The 18,152-nt window shown below is 66.5% G+C and overlaps 1 protein-coding gene across 4 annotated transcripts in view; it reads right to left on the minus strand.

Annotated features, from left to right (window-relative positions):
* Positions 1-18,152, minus strand: part of MCF2L (MCF.2 cell line derived transforming sequence like) — a 67,764-nt gene that overhangs the window by 4,410 nt on the left and 45,202 nt on the right. For 2 of the 4 annotated variants that reach the window (XM_057707765.1, XM_057707768.1), the window contains exons 6-27: positions 16,469-16,585; positions 15,932-16,081; positions 15,132-15,256; positions 14,694-14,808; positions 13,567-13,686; positions 13,090-13,281; positions 12,461-12,652; positions 12,021-12,180; positions 11,259-11,332; positions 10,916-10,992; positions 9,537-9,603; positions 8,847-8,962; positions 7,544-7,613; positions 6,239-6,331; positions 6,046-6,138; positions 5,193-5,318; positions 4,248-4,469; positions 4,054-4,146; positions 2,880-2,958; positions 2,682-2,748; positions 1,824-1,942; positions 417-491 (exon numbers count right to left, since the gene is read on the minus strand). In XM_057707765.1, the coding sequence (XP_057563748.1) occupies positions 417-491; positions 1,824-1,942; positions 2,682-2,748; positions 2,880-2,958; positions 4,054-4,146; positions 4,248-4,469; positions 5,193-5,318; positions 6,046-6,138; positions 6,239-6,331; positions 7,544-7,613; positions 8,847-8,962; positions 9,537-9,603; positions 10,916-10,992; positions 11,259-11,332; positions 12,021-12,180; positions 12,461-12,652; positions 13,090-13,281; positions 13,567-13,686; positions 14,694-14,808; positions 15,132-15,256; positions 15,932-16,081; positions 16,469-16,585 (2,542 nt within the window). Of the gene's footprint in view, positions 1-416; positions 492-1,510; positions 1,604-1,823; positions 1,943-2,681; positions 2,749-2,879; positions 2,959-4,053; positions 4,147-4,247; positions 4,470-5,192; positions 5,319-6,045; positions 6,139-6,238; positions 6,332-7,543; positions 7,614-8,846; positions 8,963-9,536; positions 9,604-10,915; positions 10,993-11,258; positions 11,333-12,020; positions 12,181-12,460; positions 12,653-13,089; positions 13,282-13,566; positions 13,687-14,693; positions 14,809-15,131; positions 15,257-15,931; positions 16,082-16,468; positions 16,586-18,152 lie in introns of all 4 variants that reach the window. The other 2 variants (XM_057707769.1, XM_057707766.1) reach the window with 2 other exon arrangements.

Raw genomic sequence — 18,152 nt, forward strand, 5'->3', positions numbered from 1 at the left:
GCACAGCTGAGTCCTCCAGGAAATGCACAGTTGGGCGGGAGGTACCCGCTGCTGTCCCCAGAGCGTGGGGACGAGTGGGGAGGTAGGACGGGCCTGGGGGCCCTGCAGCCCCACAACCACTGAGTAGAGAGCCCAGCCCAGCCCAAGCGCCAGCCAGGCCTCAGCAGCCGCTACCTGGTGGCCAGTGGGCAGCTCTGTGGGTTCTGGGGACACCTGGCCTGAGGCCTCGGACCGAGAAGCAGGATGTCACCACGGTACCTGTTGCCGGGGCGTCAGGTTTTGAACAAAACAGTGACTCTGCTCCTGGCTGGGAGGGACCTATCGCTGGGTGGCTCAGATGACGGGTGAGGGTGACAGGGTCCCTAACTGGGCAGGGAAACGGTGCCAGGCTAGTCCAGAAGGCTGAGCCACTCTACCTCGTAAACCAAAAGGCGTTGGGTCGCTCTTTACTTGGTGCCGCTTAGCTTTTTTGTCGGGACTGGTAGGAGAAGCTGCAGAAGGAGGAAGAGGCAGAAACAGAACAGGAGAGAGAGAGTGAGGGGCCGCGAGCTGAGCGCCGAGGGGGCGGAGAACACTGAGCGCACGCTGGGATGAGACACACACACGGCAACAGCAACGGGCTGCTTTCCACGGACTCAAAAAGCAGCTTCTTGGGAACAAAACTGGGCTTGCGGAGGGATCCGGAGGTGAGGGGGTGCCCGGGAGAGCGGGAGGACGAGGCCGGGGGGCGGGCGACTGCATCCGCGTCGCCATGTAGGAGGCGGCCCCTTGGTTTGTTTCCTGAGCTGCATGGGAAGCACGCACGGTGCTCTCCGAACCCAGCAAAGTATAAGGACCACCATTTTCCATCTTTTTGTTTGCTTGTTTGAGGCCAACTTAAAAGTATTTTATAAATTGGAAAAAAAGAAACCCTCCACTTTTTTGGACCCATGAAAAGACCTCTAGACGAGACAGGCATTTCGTCTCCGGCGGGAAGCCCTCTAAGGACCTGCCTGGAACTTCAGGGCTCGCCTCGTGGCCCGTCCGCGCGTATCTCCCCCGTATATTCACTGCCCAGGAGCCCAGGCAAGCTTTGAGAGACCTCCATCGGGTGTTCTGAACCTGCCTGTGCACTAGAAATGCCCAGCGGGAAGCGGACACCTTGCATCCTGGCAGAGGGAGCCATGCCCCTGGGGCCCCGACGGGAAGAAGCAGGAAGCGGGGCGCATGGAGGAGCTGGACCAGAAAAGCAAAGGGCACCTCCAGCTCCTGGCAGGCGGGCCTCCGTCAGCAGAGCTCGCCTCCACCCTTCCAAGGAGAAGACCCCGGAAACAGAGCTCTGGCTGCCCGCGTGGCAGGCACAGAAGCTTCAGGGAAAGACCGCGACTCAGTGGAAAACGCGTCCCTGGTGTGAAGGAGGCAGACGCCCTCCCGAGGCCGTCCACACCCACGAGCACGGATGGATGGATGGCAGACAGCTGCGGGCGCACCACCCGCCCAGAAGCCCGCCAGCCGGGCTGGGCGCCTTTACCTTTCTGACCTTTGAGGGCAGCAAAGCTCTGCAGGGTGAAGCGCTTTTTGGAAAGCGCAGAGCTTTCTGAGGTAGAGCTAGTGACCGTGTCATCTGCGGGGAAGAGAGGGCAGTGCAGAGGGCGCCAGGCGGCCCCGAGGGCAGCGGTCACACCCGGGCCCCCCGCCCAGGCCCCTGTGCTCTGCGCAGGCACCTGGGCCCCGTGCTCTCTGAGAACCTTCCCTGTGCCCAAGGGGGCTGTGTGTCCCTGGCACGCCCGCCGAGGGCCCGCGATGCAGCTCCCCGCACCTCCAGGCGCGGCCCCGGCACCCACCTTTGCCCTTCTCGGGGTGTCTCGGTGGCAGTGCTGGGCCCACGTAGCCCTCCAGGCTTAGCGGGTCCGTTTTTCTTTCTTCCAACTTTTTGACGTTTTTGGTGTTCCCTTTCGAGGGACTGATAACATTGGACACGTGGAAAAAGAAAGAGAATGTTGCCTGGTTAGTGTTCAAAGGTCTCTGAAGACGAGCTCCTACCCAGGCCTTTGGGCCGCGCATCTCCTACTGCAGGGCCACGGCCATGGCCACTCGTGTCCAGACTCTGGGCGGAGCCAAGTGAGAACAAAAGCCACCTCCCCAGCTATTAAGTAGGAGGCAGTTTTGTTGTTTTTTTTCCCAGGAGATCCTTTCTCCTTTAAAACTATTTTTCCATAGTTTATTTATTTAGGGCATAAATCATTAGAGTCATCATTAATTTCAGCCACAAATAATGAAATGTGGCTTATATAAGGAACACTAAAAAAATAAGTGAATGAATAAAGTAATAAAGGAAAAACAACGGCCTAAACGGTGCAATGACGCCAGGGTGAAACGCGCCCCTGCGTCTGCCTGTGAGCCGTGGGCCTCGGCTGCAGCTCTGCCCTCCCCCGTGCCGGGCGGTCCCCATCCACCCGGAGCGCCACCATCCCTGAAGTGCTGGCACTCGCCTGCTCTCCGGAATAGCTGCCCGCCAGGCACTGAAAACAGTCAGAGATGCCAGGGACACAGGCCTTGGCACTGCCCCGCTGGGACTGACCCAGCAGCCTGTGACCGCGGGGACACAGTCCAGAGGCCCTGGTGGGAGGGCCGCGGAGACCTGGCGGCAGGGCCGGGTCGCCCGGCGACCCCTTGATGACGCGCAGCGTGGCCGGGCTCACCTGGTGCCGGCAGGCGCGGGCAGGGGCAGACTGTGGGACTGCTCCAGGGCTCGGTGCTGGCTGGCCTCTACGGGGACAAGAGTGCAGCAGGCTCAGGAACACGCATGGGCGCCTGCCCCTCCAGACGCCGCACGTGGGGTGGTGGGTGGCCCCGGGTGTGTAGACGTGCTCAGGGCAGCCCCCAGGGAAGGGCCTCACCTCTGCACGCCTGCAGCTGGCTGGTCAGCACCTTCCGGATCTCGCGCACCCAGGCGGCCTTGATCTCGGGCGTCGGTGCCTGTGCCCCAGAGCAGACCCGGAAGTGAGTGTGTGCGTCCCGAGGGACACGTGTGCTTTGGTGTTTCACTCTGCAGGCGCCCGGGGACGCTTAGGGTCAGGGGCGACAGCACTGCCCTTGGGACGCGGGAAGCCCCCCGCCACAGCGGGTTGCCGGTGCGCGGACCCCCAGGCCAACACCCTGCACAGTCTCTGACTCTGACTCGGAGGAGCCCCCGCGCCACGACCTGCCCCGAGAGCGCGTTTCTCTGGGAAGCGGCCCCGAGGTCGCCCAGGTGACAAGGATGACGGGTCTGACGTCCTGCGAGTGACCAGGAGCTGGACCAGCACGGCCCGCCAGCTGCCCCGGCTCCACCTGGGGCCCAAGGGCAGTGTGGGCGGGCTGCTGGGCTCTGAGGACCCTGGGCTTGTGCAAAGCCGGGGTGCTGGCCGTATCCCTGGGTCTGGTGCCCGAGCTGGTGCCCGTGTGGGGCCCATGTCCCGCCGTGGCTCTGTGGGGCCCTTGGCTGGCCGAGCTGGCCTGGGGGCTGTGAGTTGAGACAACAAGTGCAGGTCACCGGGGCCTCTGGGCTGCCGCACCCCTCCAGGGCCATCTGGGCCCAGACCACCAAGGGCGTGAGAACTGTCGGGGTAACCGGTGAGGCACCCCCGGCGCTGGCTCGCTCTCTTGGGACTGGGGTCTCTCCCGGGCTCGTGGACGCACCTACACTCTCCCATCTCTCGCCTCCAGCAGCGAGTGAGGAGGACACGGTTCCTGCAGGAGAGCCCGGGCGCTCAAGGCAGCGCGGACGCGTGGCCCAGGCTGGCTGTGCCCCCTGCGCCGTCCAGGTGCCAGGAGCCGGGGCCCAAGGACGTGCGCCCGTTTTCCTGGCAGGGCACTCGGAGTCCCCCTACCCTGCAGTGTCCCTGTGCCTCATCCCGGGCTCAGCTCAGTAACCGGCAGCCTGGGGCAGCCGCACGCGCACGCCGGGGCCCCGGCCTCCAGGGGATAAAACCCCCTGGAGATTCTCCGCACCAGGTCTCCGCCGAAGCCTCTCACTGGTGATCCCCACGGGGCTGGGCAGGCCCTGCAGCCTGGCTGCGGCCCCGGGCGCACCTGTACGATGTACACCTCCTCCCTGGCGTTGTACCAGATCTCGAACTTCTTTGCGTCCCCTTTCACGTTCTCCGTTATGCCGACGGCCGTCATCTGTGAGGGCGGGGCGGGAGGGTGGGCATCCCGGCCAGGGCACCTCCTCGCTCCCAGAGGGCGGGCGGCGGGCCTGGCGGGCTCCCGGGGGCAGCACTCACGTTCAGGGACTGCTTGTAGCTGTAGGAGGGGGCCTTCTCGTAGCCCTCGCCGTTCTCCTCGCGCTTCTTGCAGAAGAGCACGGCCTTCTCGTGCAGGAAGAGGTGGCGCTGCATGGGCTTGAACCTGGCCAGGTCCTTGACCTTGGCGTGGCCCTTCTTGTGGTCCGTCCAGACGCTGAAGGAGCCCTGCATCAGCAGCCTCCCCAAGTCGCTCAGGTTCCCCTGAAGGGGGCGGGGGTGGGCGCGGTTAACGCGCAGAGCGGGCGGGGGCCCGGGAGGCCGGGCTGCACCCTGCGGGGTCCAGCTGCCCGACCCCCGGCGCTCGGGAGAGGGCGGCGGCCGCAGAGGGGCTGTGGGGACGCACGGGGCAGCCCACGGGGCTCCCGAGCAGCGACGTGCCCTGGGCGGCGCCGCCGTGGCGGACCCCGCGCGCCCGCAGAGGGACCGTGAGGCGCGCCGTGCGCATCCCGACGCCCGCCGGCGGCGACGAGGGCCCGACGCGCACGGGGGGCTGGCGGGGCGCGCCTGCGGGGCGCGGGAAACCCCTGCGCGCTCCGCCCAAAACGGCTCCGACAAGCGTCTGTTACTGAAGACAACCAGAGGGTGAGCGCTGAGTGGAGTCACGGGGGGGGAAAGGGGCCGTGCGCGGCCCCGACGTGGGCGCGGACCCTCGCGGTGGCACACGCGCGGCATCCGCGGGGAGGGGACAGACGTGGCGGGAGGCCAGGAGGACGGGGTTGCGGAGCCGCGCCTGCGCGGATCGGCCCCCGCGCGGTGGAAACGTCCGGGGCGTCTGCGCGCGTGCAGGGCAGCCGCCGCCAGGTCGGAGCCGGGAGTGACGGGATTCCGGGTGGCGCACGTGTGGGGCGCGCACGGGCGACGGGGCGGCCTGAGGTCCCGCCCCAGGCTCGCGGGCACCTCCCGCGGGACGGGTAGGGGCCTCACCTCGTAGCCCGTGATGGCGATCAGGTGCATGGAGTCGTTCACCGCCTTGAGGATGCCCAGGATGGAGCTCAGCGCCTCCTGCAGGTCCTCGGCCCCCTCGCAGCTCTTGCTGTACTTCAGCATCTCCTGGGGGAGGTCCGCAGGCCCATCTGGACGCGGAGCCCCGCCACTCCCTCGAGAGCGGCTGGGACGCCCACGCTCTCTCCCCCAAGCGCAGGCCCCGGGCACCGACCCCGGGACACGCGTGTGCCTCCCTGTGCGGTTGTCACCGGTGGGGACAAGACCCCACGTGCACTCGGACACTCACACCCTCCCCCCCACTTGGTCGGGGGAGCCCGCCCGAGCCGCCGGCCTTGGAGCCACTCAGGAAGCCACCTTCCCACCCCCTGCGGCCTCGCACCCCTGCACCCCACCCCTCCGAGCAGACGGGACGGACGCTGCAAACGGGGGCCGTCCCTGGAGCCCGGCAAGGGCGGACCCCTCGCAGCGCTGGCCCGGGCGAGCACCCCCTGGGCGGCTCACATCTCCCCAGTCCTAAACCGTTCCTCCTTCCTTCCAGATCGGAGCCCCGGAACGAACACCTGTCACAGCTCTTCGTGCCCATTCTCAGGCCTCGGGGAGCGGCCCAGGCAGCCTCACGCGGCCCCGTGGGGCCGGGTCTGTGCCCCGTTCCTCCCGGCGTCCCCGACCCCCGACGACGGGCGGCGCACAGCAGGCCCCCCACGAAGGCACGCAGGGAACCGGGGCCGCCCAGAGACCACGGGGCTCCGGGCTGGGCCGCGGCGGCCGCCCCCGGGGGGTGCGCGGCTGGGAGGGTGGCCGGGGAGGGGCGCGGGGGGCGCCCGCCGCTCACCTTGAGCAGCAGCTGGTACTTGGTGATTCTCTGCACCGGCTTCAGCAGGTAGGAGTCCAGGCTCAGCTTGTGGTCCAGCTTCTTCTGGCATTCCTGCGGGCACCAGAGCCTCTGCTTCAGGGGCTGTCGCTCTTCCTTGTTGGAGAGTCAAGGAGTCGAGGGACATCCCCGCTCAAGAGGGCCAGGGGCGCACCTGGAAAAACGGGCAGTCGGAGCACTGCCTCCACAGGCTCTCGGAGCGCGGCTTGTTCTGGCAGTACTTCTCGTAGATCTGCAGCTCCTCCACCTGCGGGGGGACAGGGGCCGTGTCACGGGACCCCGGCGCCGCGTCGCGCCCCTCCACGCAAGGACGCAGGCCCCTCTGGGGCAGCCCGACCTCTCCCCGTGTCCGGGTCTCTGCTCCAGCTCAGATGCCGTGGCTGTTGTTGGGGCGCAGCCAGGAACAGTCCCCCAGAAGTTCAGTTCTCAGGGCTGCCCTAGCGCCAGTACCTCTTTCACAAAGATTAGGTCCGTACGGCTGGCCGTGGCCTCAGAGAAAATACACGCAGGACCAGCACAGGCTTTGTAAAGAGAGACGCGCCAGGGCTCGGCTACACGGCGGCGCTCACACGTGTGTGCACGTCAGGACGGCTGGCAGGCTGGATGACACAGCGACTGCCGCCCCCACCCGAGGTGCAGGTTCCATGGGCCCGGGGCACGGCCTGAGAAGCCGCACGGCTCGCGGGTCCCCAGGAGGCGCCGATGCTACAGAGAAGGCCTGAGGCCCAGTAGGATGAGGCCCCGGCCCCAGGGGGCCCCAGTGTGAGGCCGCTGCACCCCCGGTCCTCAGAGAGCCAGGCGGGGGGCGGGCGGGCATTCTCGCCGAGCGGAGCGCAAGCACGGCTCCCTCCTTCCTCCCTCGGCCCCTCCTCGATGCCAATCCCTGTCAGGGTGACTGTCCCCGCTGGGAGGAAGTGCGCCCCTTGCTGCGGAGCCAGCAGTTCGCCGGGATCCACACAGCAGGGCCACGAGAGACCGCATCCTGCATCCCGCATCCCTTCCTGCTCCCAGGGCCTCACCACAAACCCCCACGTCAGCGGCCGCCCTGCCGGGAGGAGGCCGCGTCTACAACGTGAGAGCACAAGTGACCGTCCAGTGTCAGCTGGTGGGCGTGGGGTCCTGACCGGCACGACCAGCACGAAACTAACACCAGCGAGAAGGAGCGTCAGCTACCTCCACACCTGCCATCACAACTTAGATGCTTTCTCATTTCGGCATCTCTGAAAGCTGGTGTTTTATAGTTTCTCTCTTTTTTTGAACTAGTCATTGGGCTTTAGACAAAATTGTATTCTTCTGGCCCTATCAAAAAGCATCCTGTCATCTCAGCCAAACTGGAGACATTTGTGCTTGTACCTTGGGTTGGTTAGAAGGGGATTAAACAGAATTTAAAGCCAGTATTACTTCGAGAGTAACGTTAAGTGGTAAAAAATGGTGAGGCATACATTTGAGAGGCACGTACCCTTTCTAGAAAGCACCTTCCAACCAGCTCTGGGCAATCGATGTAGTTCTCCAGCTCCCTCAGGAATATTCTGGACAAAGAAAGTTTGCCGTAGGTCACGTGAGCAGCAACCAGAGTAAGACGGCATCTGTCACGACTTATTCGATATTATTTTCCGGACAAGGCTTATGCGGACTCTGGACAGTCCGGAGATGGTGAGCAGCGACACGCCATCTGACCGCGGGACCCGCGGCCCGTGCCTGTCCCTCCCGGGTCCCGGCTGCACCACACTCTCAGGTTTAAGCAGCCGTGGCCCCGCGGAGATGCTTTGCTCCTGGAGCCGCGCTCACACAAGCTAGGAGAGTCTCCATCAGCACAGACGCGGACGCAGAGGCCGTGGCGGCAGGCGGAGCCTCTCGAGGCCCCGACAGCCCAGCCCCACAGCCCGCGTGCTCGGCGGGTTTTCTGCAGACCGAAGGGTCTTGGCTCTGCCCCCGGGACCCTGCTCCTCGCAGCGCTGCCCCTGGGCCTGTGGGCTGAGACGTCCTCTAGGTTTCTGACGTGCATCGGTCCGTCGGGTAAATCCCGCCGGGGCCCCCGCACGGAGGAAGGGCCGAGGCCGAGGCCGCTGAGGGGCCAGCGGGATCAGGCCACCTGCTCACCCTAACTCGCCAGGGAAGCCTCCGGCCGCGGCCCAGGGGAGACCTGCTGCCTCCTCTGTAAGCGGCGGGTGGTGGAGGCTGAGGACGGGGCAGAAGCGCGTGGTCCCACAGACGGCCGAGTGCCTCCTGGAGTCCCGGGGAGGGTGGGGCCGGGCAGTGCCGGAGGGGTCCTTGCACGGCGGCCTTTCCTTGGACCACAGGCTCCCGCGGCCCACCTGCTTCCCTCTGCCCCACGTCTGTCTGCTGCCATCTTTCCCGCGAGCCCCGAGACTGCCGAGGGCGAGCGTCCCGGGACGACCACCCACACTCCCCCCAGAGCCACAGACAGGCCACAGGTGCTCCCGCGAGGGAAGGACGGGCAGGAAGGGACTGGCGGTGTTGCCATCCTTTCCGAGGCGGGCTTCGCAACCCAAAGGTGCCACGCCAAACGGCAGCGTGCACACGCGGGGGCCCGGCTCCCGCTCCCTCGCTCTGCGGGCGGGCGGCCCCGTCGTCGCTCACCACGGCTCAGGGAGCTGCCCTGGGCACGTCCCACCCGAACCCGCTGCCGTCTGTTCATCCCCCTTGAGGGGGAGGAAGGAAACTTCCCCAGCAAAGCCCAGCCCGGGGCCGTTCTGGTTTCGGCAGGTGGAGCCTGTGGGCGACCGGAGGGAGAGCCCAACCTGTTATGAAAGTGGTAAATTTCTTCCATGTTTCCAAACAGAACGTCCTTCTTGTTTTGAAGGCCCGTGGAGATGAGATGTGTCATTAAAGGGTTGTCCATCTCAGCCGCGTAGCCCTGCGGAGGAGAGAGCGGTCAGCGGGGAGGCCCGGTCTCCACGTGGCCACCGAGCGGGGAGGCGATGCCGCCTCAGGCTTTAGAAATCGAATTCACCTGGAATTCACTCGCTGACCCCCTGAGGCGATTCTCCGGACACGCACCGGAGATACCAGCGAATTCCCAGCAACACCGGTTACTTTGGGGCGGGGGCACGCCCTTTTAACCTTCTTAAATCCAGGTGCGTCCCTACAGAGCGGACCCACCCGCACGTGCCCCTTGGAGGACGGCCTCGGCGTCTGCCCCCCGTGACCCCGCCCACATCCGGGACTGGAGCACTCCCACCCCCGGGAGCCCCTCTGCCACCCCCAGGCACAGCCCCCACCTGGCGAGGCCAGCGGGCGCCCTTTCCCTTGCTGCAGACACTGTCCCCGTGCACATGTGCCTGCCTCTAGCCTCGCCCCGTCCCGCGGATGGACGGCCGCGTGGTTGCCAGCTCCGGGCTGTCTCCGAAGAGCTGTGTTGTGGCCACGAGACCACACGGCACGGCCGCCCCAGCGCCCTCACCTCCAGCACGCCGTCCCAGCGCCCTCACCTCCAGCACGCACAGCAGCTCCTCCACGTAGACCCGCTCCGTGTCCAGAAGCTCGTTCATCACGTGCCTGCGGACGGGGCGCCGGCTTTCACGCAGGACCAGCGTCCCGACCGCCTCCTGGCTTCAGGGCCACCTTCAAAGGAGCCCTGGCTCCCAGGCTTCCCTGTCCCCAGACCACAGCTCCACGTCCCCCTGACCAGCCCTCCTGGCCCCTCCCCTGGGGAAGCCCTCCCCCAGGCCCCGCCGGCCTCCTGCACGCAGTGAGTCTGCAGCGACCCTCGGGGGACCTGCGGTGGGCCGTCAGGGTCGGGGCTCCCAGGAGGGCATGGCTGCACACCGGCCGCTCAGACCCTGTTTCACGGACCAGGATCCCCTTCTAGCTGCCTACGACCAGGCTGCCCGATTTCACACACAGAAAGCGGAGCCAAGGGTCAGGACCATGGAGCGAACCGCGGCCGGCATGTCCCCAGGCCCCAGGGCAGTTCAGAGCGCCCGTGCCCCGCACAGGGTGGCACGGGGTGGGGGGGAGCAGAGGGCTCGGGCTCTCCTCCGCCGCGGGCGGCAGGGCAGCGTGAGCTCGGCAGGGAGGACGTGCCCGTGGAGGGCCGGGCAGGGCGGGGTCGGAGCAGGGCCTCAGTGGGCGAGGCGGGCGCAGCGTGCGGGCGGCCTTTGTGGAGCGGTGGGTGGTCCAGCTTGGCTGGCGGGGGGGCCCGTGGGAGAGTGACCGCCGGCCTGGGAAGGACGTGGGCGGCGCCCTCTTGTCAAGCCTAGAGTTTAGAGCCCAGCAGCACGTGCACGCAGGGACAGGTGTTATCCCGCACTTAGGAGAGGGTGGAGCGTGCGGGGCACCCAGGGTGGGACTGCGGCGCACACAGCCTCCACGGGGTGGGGGCCAGGAGGAGAGGTGGGGGAGACCAAGAGAGAGAAGTGACGCCCGGCATCCAGCACGTGGAGCCGGAGGGTCGGAGAGGCTCGTGGGCGGCAGGAGGGACCCGTCTGGAGGAGACAGGGCCGGTGGGCACGTCCAAGGCTGGCCCTGCACGGGTGGCTGAGGGCCCGTGGCCGCATCCCCTGTCCCTGGGCTCAGGGAGGGACACCACGGGCTGTTCCAAGTCACCCAAGGGTCGCCCGCGAGCCAGGGGCACAGGTGGCCTTTCCGAGGAACACCTCCCTCTCGGCTCAGGTGTGGACGCACAAAGGGACACAAGAGTCCCGCCGGGTGCACCCACGAGGCAGCTCTGCTCCTGCCCGGCGGCTGCGGTGCGAGCCAGGCGGGTCCCACCACCTTTGGCTCCTGTATGTGCGGACCCTCCCTGAGGCTGAGATCCAGGTGGGTCACCCTCGTCCTCAGAGCTGCTGGGGGAAGGCACCCCACCCACCTCCGCAGGACGGCCAGGCTCTCCTCGTCCCCGGTGGAGCTGCCCCGGCCCTGCCGCCGGCCCTCGCTCACTTCACTCTGGGGAGAGAGCAGCAGGCCACCCAGCGCGCTCTCAGCGGCGAGCAGGTGCGGCCTGACGCGCGGCTTCCAGAGCCCAGCCTCCCGTCCGTCGGGTGGACCTGAGGCCCTGCGGGCGGGACGAGGAGGGCCCGGAGGGAGGGTCTGGCGGGGAGTGGGAGGACGCGCCCTCAGGAACGCCGGCCTGTGTGCAGGAGGGGCAGGGGCGCGCCCACGGGGGCGGCCGGGGGGCGGCGGGGGGACCGGGCGGCGAGGGCGGGGCTCACCTTGGCCCTCCTGTAGGGCCCCCTCCGGAGCGCGCTCCCCTCGGAGCTGGGGTTCTCGGATCCTCTCCGGGCGCCTGGTTGAGAAAGACGAGAAGGAGGGCTGCCACCTCGCCACTTGCTGCCGGGAGATGAAAAGCGCACCCAGAAGCCTTGGCACTTTCTTTTTTTAAACTTTCGGAGGAAAGCAGCGAGCAGCCCAGGGCAGGGTGCGGAGAGCACAGAAGGACGTGGGGAAAGGAAAAGGGGCGGGAGACGGGGCCCCGGCGCGTGGGGACCCCCCCGTCTGGCCACTTCCCAGCAGGGCCCGGCTCCCAGGTGGCGGGGGAGGGCTCGGGGCCAGAGGTCTGCGAATGGGCCCCGCGCGCCGGGCTCGGGCTCGCGGCACCGACGGCCGACACCGGCCACGGCTGCAGAAGACGGGAGGAGCCGTGCTGGCCGCTGGGGCAGTGCGTCTGGGGACAGAAGGTGACCGGAGGGCCTGTGGAAAGGCTGCGGGCCCAGCTCCGCCTTCTGGAGGGGCTGGACCGGGGGAGCCAGGAGGCTCCGGGGCCGGGGGCTGAGCCGCACGAGGGGAAATCATCCCGGCTCCGGCGCCGAGGACAGACGGGCGGGGGGCGCCGGGAGAGGCCCTGACGGCCGGGTGGTGCCGGTGCGGCCGCGACGCGGAACCCGGCGAGCGGGCCCCGTGCCGGTGGAACGTCATTTACACGACGGGCTGGACGGAAGGAGGGCCCTCCCCGGGGTGGGGGTGACTGCTGGTACCGGGGGAGGGGCAGAGCGATTTCGCGAGCGCCTCCGGCCGGGGGGCCACCGGCTGCACGGGCCGCGTCTGCTTGGCCGCCAGCTTCTTGAGGCTCGCCCGCCGCCGGTGGAACATCTCCTCCACGCTCTCCTGCTTCTGGAAGACCTTCTGCACGTGCTCCTGCAGGGGCGGGGCCCGGGACGCGTGAGCAGGACGTCTCCCGGGGCCGCCGTGACCCACGCGCCCCGCTCTGCCCTCGGCGGCTGGGGGCGCCAAAGGAGGAGGGGCCCCGGGCCTGCCTGGGGGGGCCTGGCTCCGCGCAGCGTTGGGGGGAGCCGGCGGGAGGGAGGTGGGGCCCCCGGCAGCGAGCGGGGACCCGCCCTGCAGGCGCCCCCGGCCCCGGGGCGTCCACGTGACCCCGCGTCCAGCACGGGCAGCTCGGCCGGCGCGGCCTGCTCACCCGCAGGTCCTGGGTGAGGATGAGCTCGTAGTCCTGGTAGATCTTGCTGAGCTCCTGGATCTTGTTCTCCACACCCGCCTCCAGAAACCTCTCGAGCTCCTGCAGGGCCGCCTCGGCGCCATCCTGGGACTGGCACTTGTCCAGCGGCTGCGAGGCCAGCAGGTAGATGCCCTCGTCGCACCACGCCATGGACTGCAGGGAGAGAGGGCACCTGGGAAGCTGTCCGGGCGTCTCACGCGGCGCACGGACCGCCGTGCTTTGGGACCATCGGCGGGACGTAGCGTCCACGTCCTGCCCCTACGTCCAGAGCGCTCCTCTGGAGGACGCGGGCCTGGAACCAGGTGAACCGCCCAGGACAGGACGCGTCCACGCTGAGGACGAAGTGCAGGCAACTGGCGGGACGGTCAGTCTCTGGGCTTTTTAAAGAAAGGGGCAGTTGTGGCAGGTGAGTCCCGGAAAGAGTCACCTGTGTCAGGACAGGACCGTCTGGGCCACAAGAAAGACCACCGGGGGCCGGGGGCCACGTGCCCCCCCGAGGCCCGTGGTCCGGCCCGTGGCGGGGGCGGCCCCGCAGGACCGTGGGGCGAGGTGTGGTGGGTAGGGTCAGGGGTCGGGGGTCAGGGGCCTACCGCCTCCAGAAGGCCGTGCAGCTCCAGCGACTTGCCCAGCAGCCCCCTCCTCCGCCCGACGTCCGCCACAAGCTGGTCGCACAGGTGGCGGAGCTCGTGGCACTTGGGGCGGATGGAGTCCACGGCGTAGTGCCTGTGCTCGATGAGCTGCTCGCCCTCCAGCGACAGGGTGCGGGCCCGCTGCACGGCCGCCTGCGGGGCCGCCGGAGACAGGCTCAGCTCGGTGCTCGGGGCGGAGGGCACCATTCCCTGCCGGGGGCCGGCGGGGCTGGGGTGGGGTCGCTGGGGGTCGGGGTCGGCGGGGTGGGACGGGGTCGCCGGGGGTGGGGGACGGAGTCTGGGCGGTGGGCGAGGGGCGGTGGAGGTGAGCGGGTCAGGCAGCCACCGCTCCGCCTGCGCCAGGGCTCAGGGTGGGGACGCTGAGACCCAGCACAGCTCCCCGGGCGGCCCGCCCCCGCCACCCACGTCCGCCCTTACACGGGACTTGTCCTCGAAGCCGGCCAGGTCCCTCAGGAGGTGCTGCACGTGCGCCAGGCTGTTGCCCACGTCGGTGAAAGTCACTATCTTCTGCGCCAACGTGTCCAAGGCAGCTTTGACCTGAGATGGGGGGTGGGGACGGGAGAGACCAGGCAGTGAGGGGAGCCACAGCGGAGGAAAGGAGGGGCTGCGCCGCGGAAACCGGCGCCCAGGGAGGGGAGGGCCCGGACCTCCTCTTGGAAGTGGGACTAGAGGTAAACCTCCTTGATGTGACAAAGAGCATCTATTACAAAACTGCTGCTGCGACGTGACGGCTGTAACGCTGGTGAGAAACCCCTTGCTGCGAGCCGGGGAGCAAGGCAGGGACGCCGCCCTCAGCACCGCTCCCTGAGTGGTGGGCGCTCTGTCCAGGGCAACTGGGCAACAATTAAAAAGTATAAACACACAGACAGATCAAGAAGGAAGAAATCAAGCCCTTCCTGTTTGCATGTGGCCTGATCGTCTATGTGGAGAACCCCCGAAACGCTACAAAAACAGCCCCCAGATTGAGTTCAGCAAGGTTTCAGGAGACACGATAAATACAGAAAAATTGGTTGTATTTCTATAGACAGCAATGAGAACAGAGACTCCAAAATTAAAAACACAACACCATCCACGATTGCTTAAAAAATGAAATATGTATGTGTAAATGCAACAAAACACGCACTGAACTTGTGCAAACCACACAGCACCGGTGAAAGAAATCTAAGAAAATCTAAATAAATGGAGAGACGTACGCGTTCACGGATCGGAAAACTCAGCACAGTAAAGGGGCCGATTCTCCCCAAATTCTCCCCAAATTATCAACACGATTCCTGACAGAACTCCAGTAGGATTTTCTTGTAGACACAGACAAGATTATTACAAATTTACACGGAAAGACAAAGGAACCAGAACAGCCAAACAAACTGTGAAGACGAAGCGTTCCCACAACTGTCGTCTGCAGGGGTTCCCTCTTCGCTCACGGGTCCCACACCCGTTCCACGGCTCTGCGAGGCGGACGCGCAGGCCCTCCCAGAGCACAGTCACCCTGCAGGTGACAGCGCTGGTGGCCTCCCACCTGCAGGTGCCAGGGCCCGGCCTCTCACCTCTCGGAAGTCCTGCTCGAAGTGCCGGAGCTGCAGGCACTGCTCTAGCTTTTGCTGATGTTTTGCCCAGAACTCGTCGAAGGCGGCCTCGGTCTCGCTCAGCTGGGCCAGGAGCCTGGGGGGGGGGGCCGGGTGCTGGGCAGGGCTTGTGAAGCCCCCCCGCCCCCCCCGATGGCAGCGCCAAGGGGGTGCGGGCTCGGCCTGCCCTCCCCACAGGCGGGGGCGTGTCAGAGGGCTCGGGTGCCAGGGTCTGTTCCCCCCAGGACCTCGCCCTCGCCACCCTGGGACAGCCTAGGTCTCTCGGAACGGCTCGTGGAGGGGGTCGCTGCAAGGTGGAGAGGTACCCCTTCGGGCTCATCAGTTACCACCTCAGTTCGGGGGGGGGGGAGCCACCGCCGCGCCTGCAGGTCCCGCGCCGCCACCCTGCCCCGGCCTCACCTCTGCACGGTGCTCTCGCTGTCCAGCTGGTCCTGGTTCAGGCTCTGCCCTGGGCCCCGGGTCAGCGACTCCTGGATGCTCTCGAGGACCCTCTGCCCCCTGTCCGACGCCAGCCTCATGTCCTCCTGCGGGAAGGGTGAAGCGCCCATCACCCGGGCTGCCGCAGCCCAGGGCGGTGGGTTCCGGGAGGCCTGGCCCCGTGAGGGGACCGGGAAGGCGACGGCGATGCGGTGGGCGCACAACGGCCCCCGCCCGTCTCCCCAGACCCTCTGCCGACAGCTCAGCGGCGCCAGGGAGGAGGCGGTGTCGGAGAGGCGCTCCCACCGTGACCACGGCGGGTCTAGGGTTACGGGTCTCCCAGGCAGCGGGACTGGACAGAGTAACAGGAAACCAGACCCACGCATGCCTGCGCCCATGGCCTGTCCCACGGGGGCTAAAGGGCGCGAGGGACGCTCTTGGCTGGGTGGCGGCAGCCCGCAAGGACCAGCAGCGGGTCACGGCCTCCTCGGGGCCACATCCCCGATCACGGTCATCAGGAAGCCAGGTGTGTGCGGTGACCACTTGGTGCGGCTCAGCTGTCCGAGTCTGCCGGCTGCCCAGGGTCAGCGGGGATGCGGCCTTGTTGCCCCAATCGGCAGGGCCCTGCAGCAGGACGGCAGGAGCCCGACCCGAGACGCTGCTTTGCAGGGAGGCTCAGCTTCCCCACAGGACGCCCAGCTGGGAGCCCAGACGTGCCTGGGGAGCCCCCTCGGCCCCGCTTACCTGACGCCCCTCCCCCACCGTCCCGCCCGCGCACGCACCTTGGCTCCCTCCTTCTTCTCCGTGTGGGCGCGGAGCACGGAGCTCGTGGACTGCACGTCGTTGGGCAGCTCTGTCTCGGCCAGCTCGGTCCCAAAAGCCTGCAGCATCTGTGCTGTCTGCTTCACCAGGAGGGCAAAGCTCTCGATTGCCTGGTGGGGAGGAAAACACTGTCACGAAGCCGCGTGCACACCACGCTCTCCTGCACCTGGAAGCGCGGCTGCAGCCACCGGCGCCTGGTCCTCCCCCGTCTCAGCCTCCCCTCCTTAACAGGCACGGGCTCTGCACCCTCCTCAGAAGCCTGAGTGCCCAGAACCCAGCTTGTGCTTTTCCTTCTTGTCTGTCCTGAACCCAAGAAAGCCACTCCTGCCTCGTGGCTCACGGCACCCCTCCAGACGACGAGGGTCCACTGAGACCATCTGCTCATTCTCGGGGAAAAAACTCGGGTAAATGGGAACAGGTCTTTGGAACAGGCAGCATCTTAAGGCCAAAGTGGCTCTGCTGAATTGAGCAGGGTTATGGAGAACCCGGGGACTCACCGTGCGGTGGCACAGCCACCTGGAGTGGCAGTAATCCAGCGTCCCCCCCAGGTCCTCGGTCAGCTGGGACTTGTCGATGTACCCGTGTAACTCCGGGACTGAGCTCAGCATGATGACCTGGGGAGGACAAGAGCCACCTGTAAGCAGACGCTCCGCACACGCAGATGCAGATGGAGGGGCCCAGGGCGGTGTGGATGGAAGGCGCCTCCCAGCGGCTCCATGGCGGGCAGGGCGTGATGCTCCTAAGGCCTCAGTTCTCCCTTCCGTGAAATGGGTGTACAACGACCGGTCTCACCAGACGACAACCATCGGGGGCGAGCAGAGCCCTGGGCGGAGCTGGACATGCCACTGACACCGGGCATCTGATGGGCGAGGGGCCCCCATGGTAATGGAGCCGCGTGCACCCCAAAGCTGCTGGTTGGTCCGCATTTCTGCTGAAACCCGGGAGGCTGCACGGAGGTGGAGGCAGGCGCCTGGCACGGCACAGCTGCCTTTGCAGAGAACAGGTGGCCCGGGAGGCTCTTGCACACGGGATGAGTTTTATTTCCTATCCTGCTCTTGTCCTCTCGAGGTCATTCCATCCATGAGCTTTAGACAAAAATACAGCCTTTGCTTTGCAAGCTGTCAGGCGCTGCCACCCAGGACCTGGGAGGCTCAGCCCATGTGCCACTCAATACCACCTTGTGTTTTATTAAACACTGAGCTCTCCGGAGGCCGAGGGGACGTGTCAGATGTCAGCTATGACTGTCCCGACCTGGGGGCAGGTGGAAGGGATGGGGTGCCGCTAATACCACGGAGGACCACCTGCCCAGCCGCTGGGGGCCCACGTGAGGCCCCCCAACTGAGATATAATCTTCATTTAAGAACAGGCTACAACGTCAGTTCTCAGCAAAGATATCTGCTCTCTCTTCGCCATCCAGCAAGTCTGTTCACGCAGATCAACCTGATGCACGCCAACAGGACCAGGGACGGGTCGGTCTGCCATCCAAGGACCTGACGCTCTTCCTCCGTGATTTCCGGCTGCTTCGTGTGCACTGAACCACGACAGAAAAGGCGAGAACCCACGGTCCATCTTAACATTTTCTACTTAGCACCGAGGTCAGCACGGACACCAGAGCACCCACAGGGACACATTCTAGCAGCAGCCTTCCCGAGATGCTGCTTCTTCCGTTCTAAGGAATGATCCAAAACCGGCCAGCGGGCAGGCACCGGTGATGACGTCTGTGAAACTGTGTTCTGAGAACTCACAGGCTCGGCCCCACGGGCCACGTGCAGGGCGACCACTGCCTGTCGGGGGGAGACCCCAGCCTGGTTTCCTCCGACACTGGGTCTCTTGTCAGCGGCGGTCGCTTGCCAAATGTGAGCAAATGTCACATAGGGGTCCAGAGATGTCACTGCCCGGGAAGTGGCTCTGGGGAGGGAGGGCCGGGGCCGTGGCCCAGGGAGCTCAGACCCACGCCCCCAGCGTCAGAAACCAAGCTTTCTGATGCTACAAAAACAGGTATACCCATCTCTCCCCAAACCCGGGAGCCCGAGGTTTAGGGCAGCGGAGTGCGGCCTGCACACCTGGCCCCAGCTGGCACAGTGCCCTCCGCCCTTTGCCAGAGAGCAGGGGACAAGCTCGGGGACACAGCAGGATTCCCAGATTCCAGGAGCAGCCTGGCTGGTCTCGCGGGAGAGGGTA

This window comes from Hippopotamus amphibius, chromosome 14 (genome assembly GCF_030028045.1).
Source record: "Hippopotamus amphibius kiboko isolate mHipAmp2 chromosome 14, mHipAmp2.hap2, whole genome shotgun sequence".
Taxonomy (NCBI): domain Eukaryota; kingdom Metazoa; phylum Chordata; class Mammalia; order Artiodactyla; family Hippopotamidae; genus Hippopotamus; species Hippopotamus amphibius.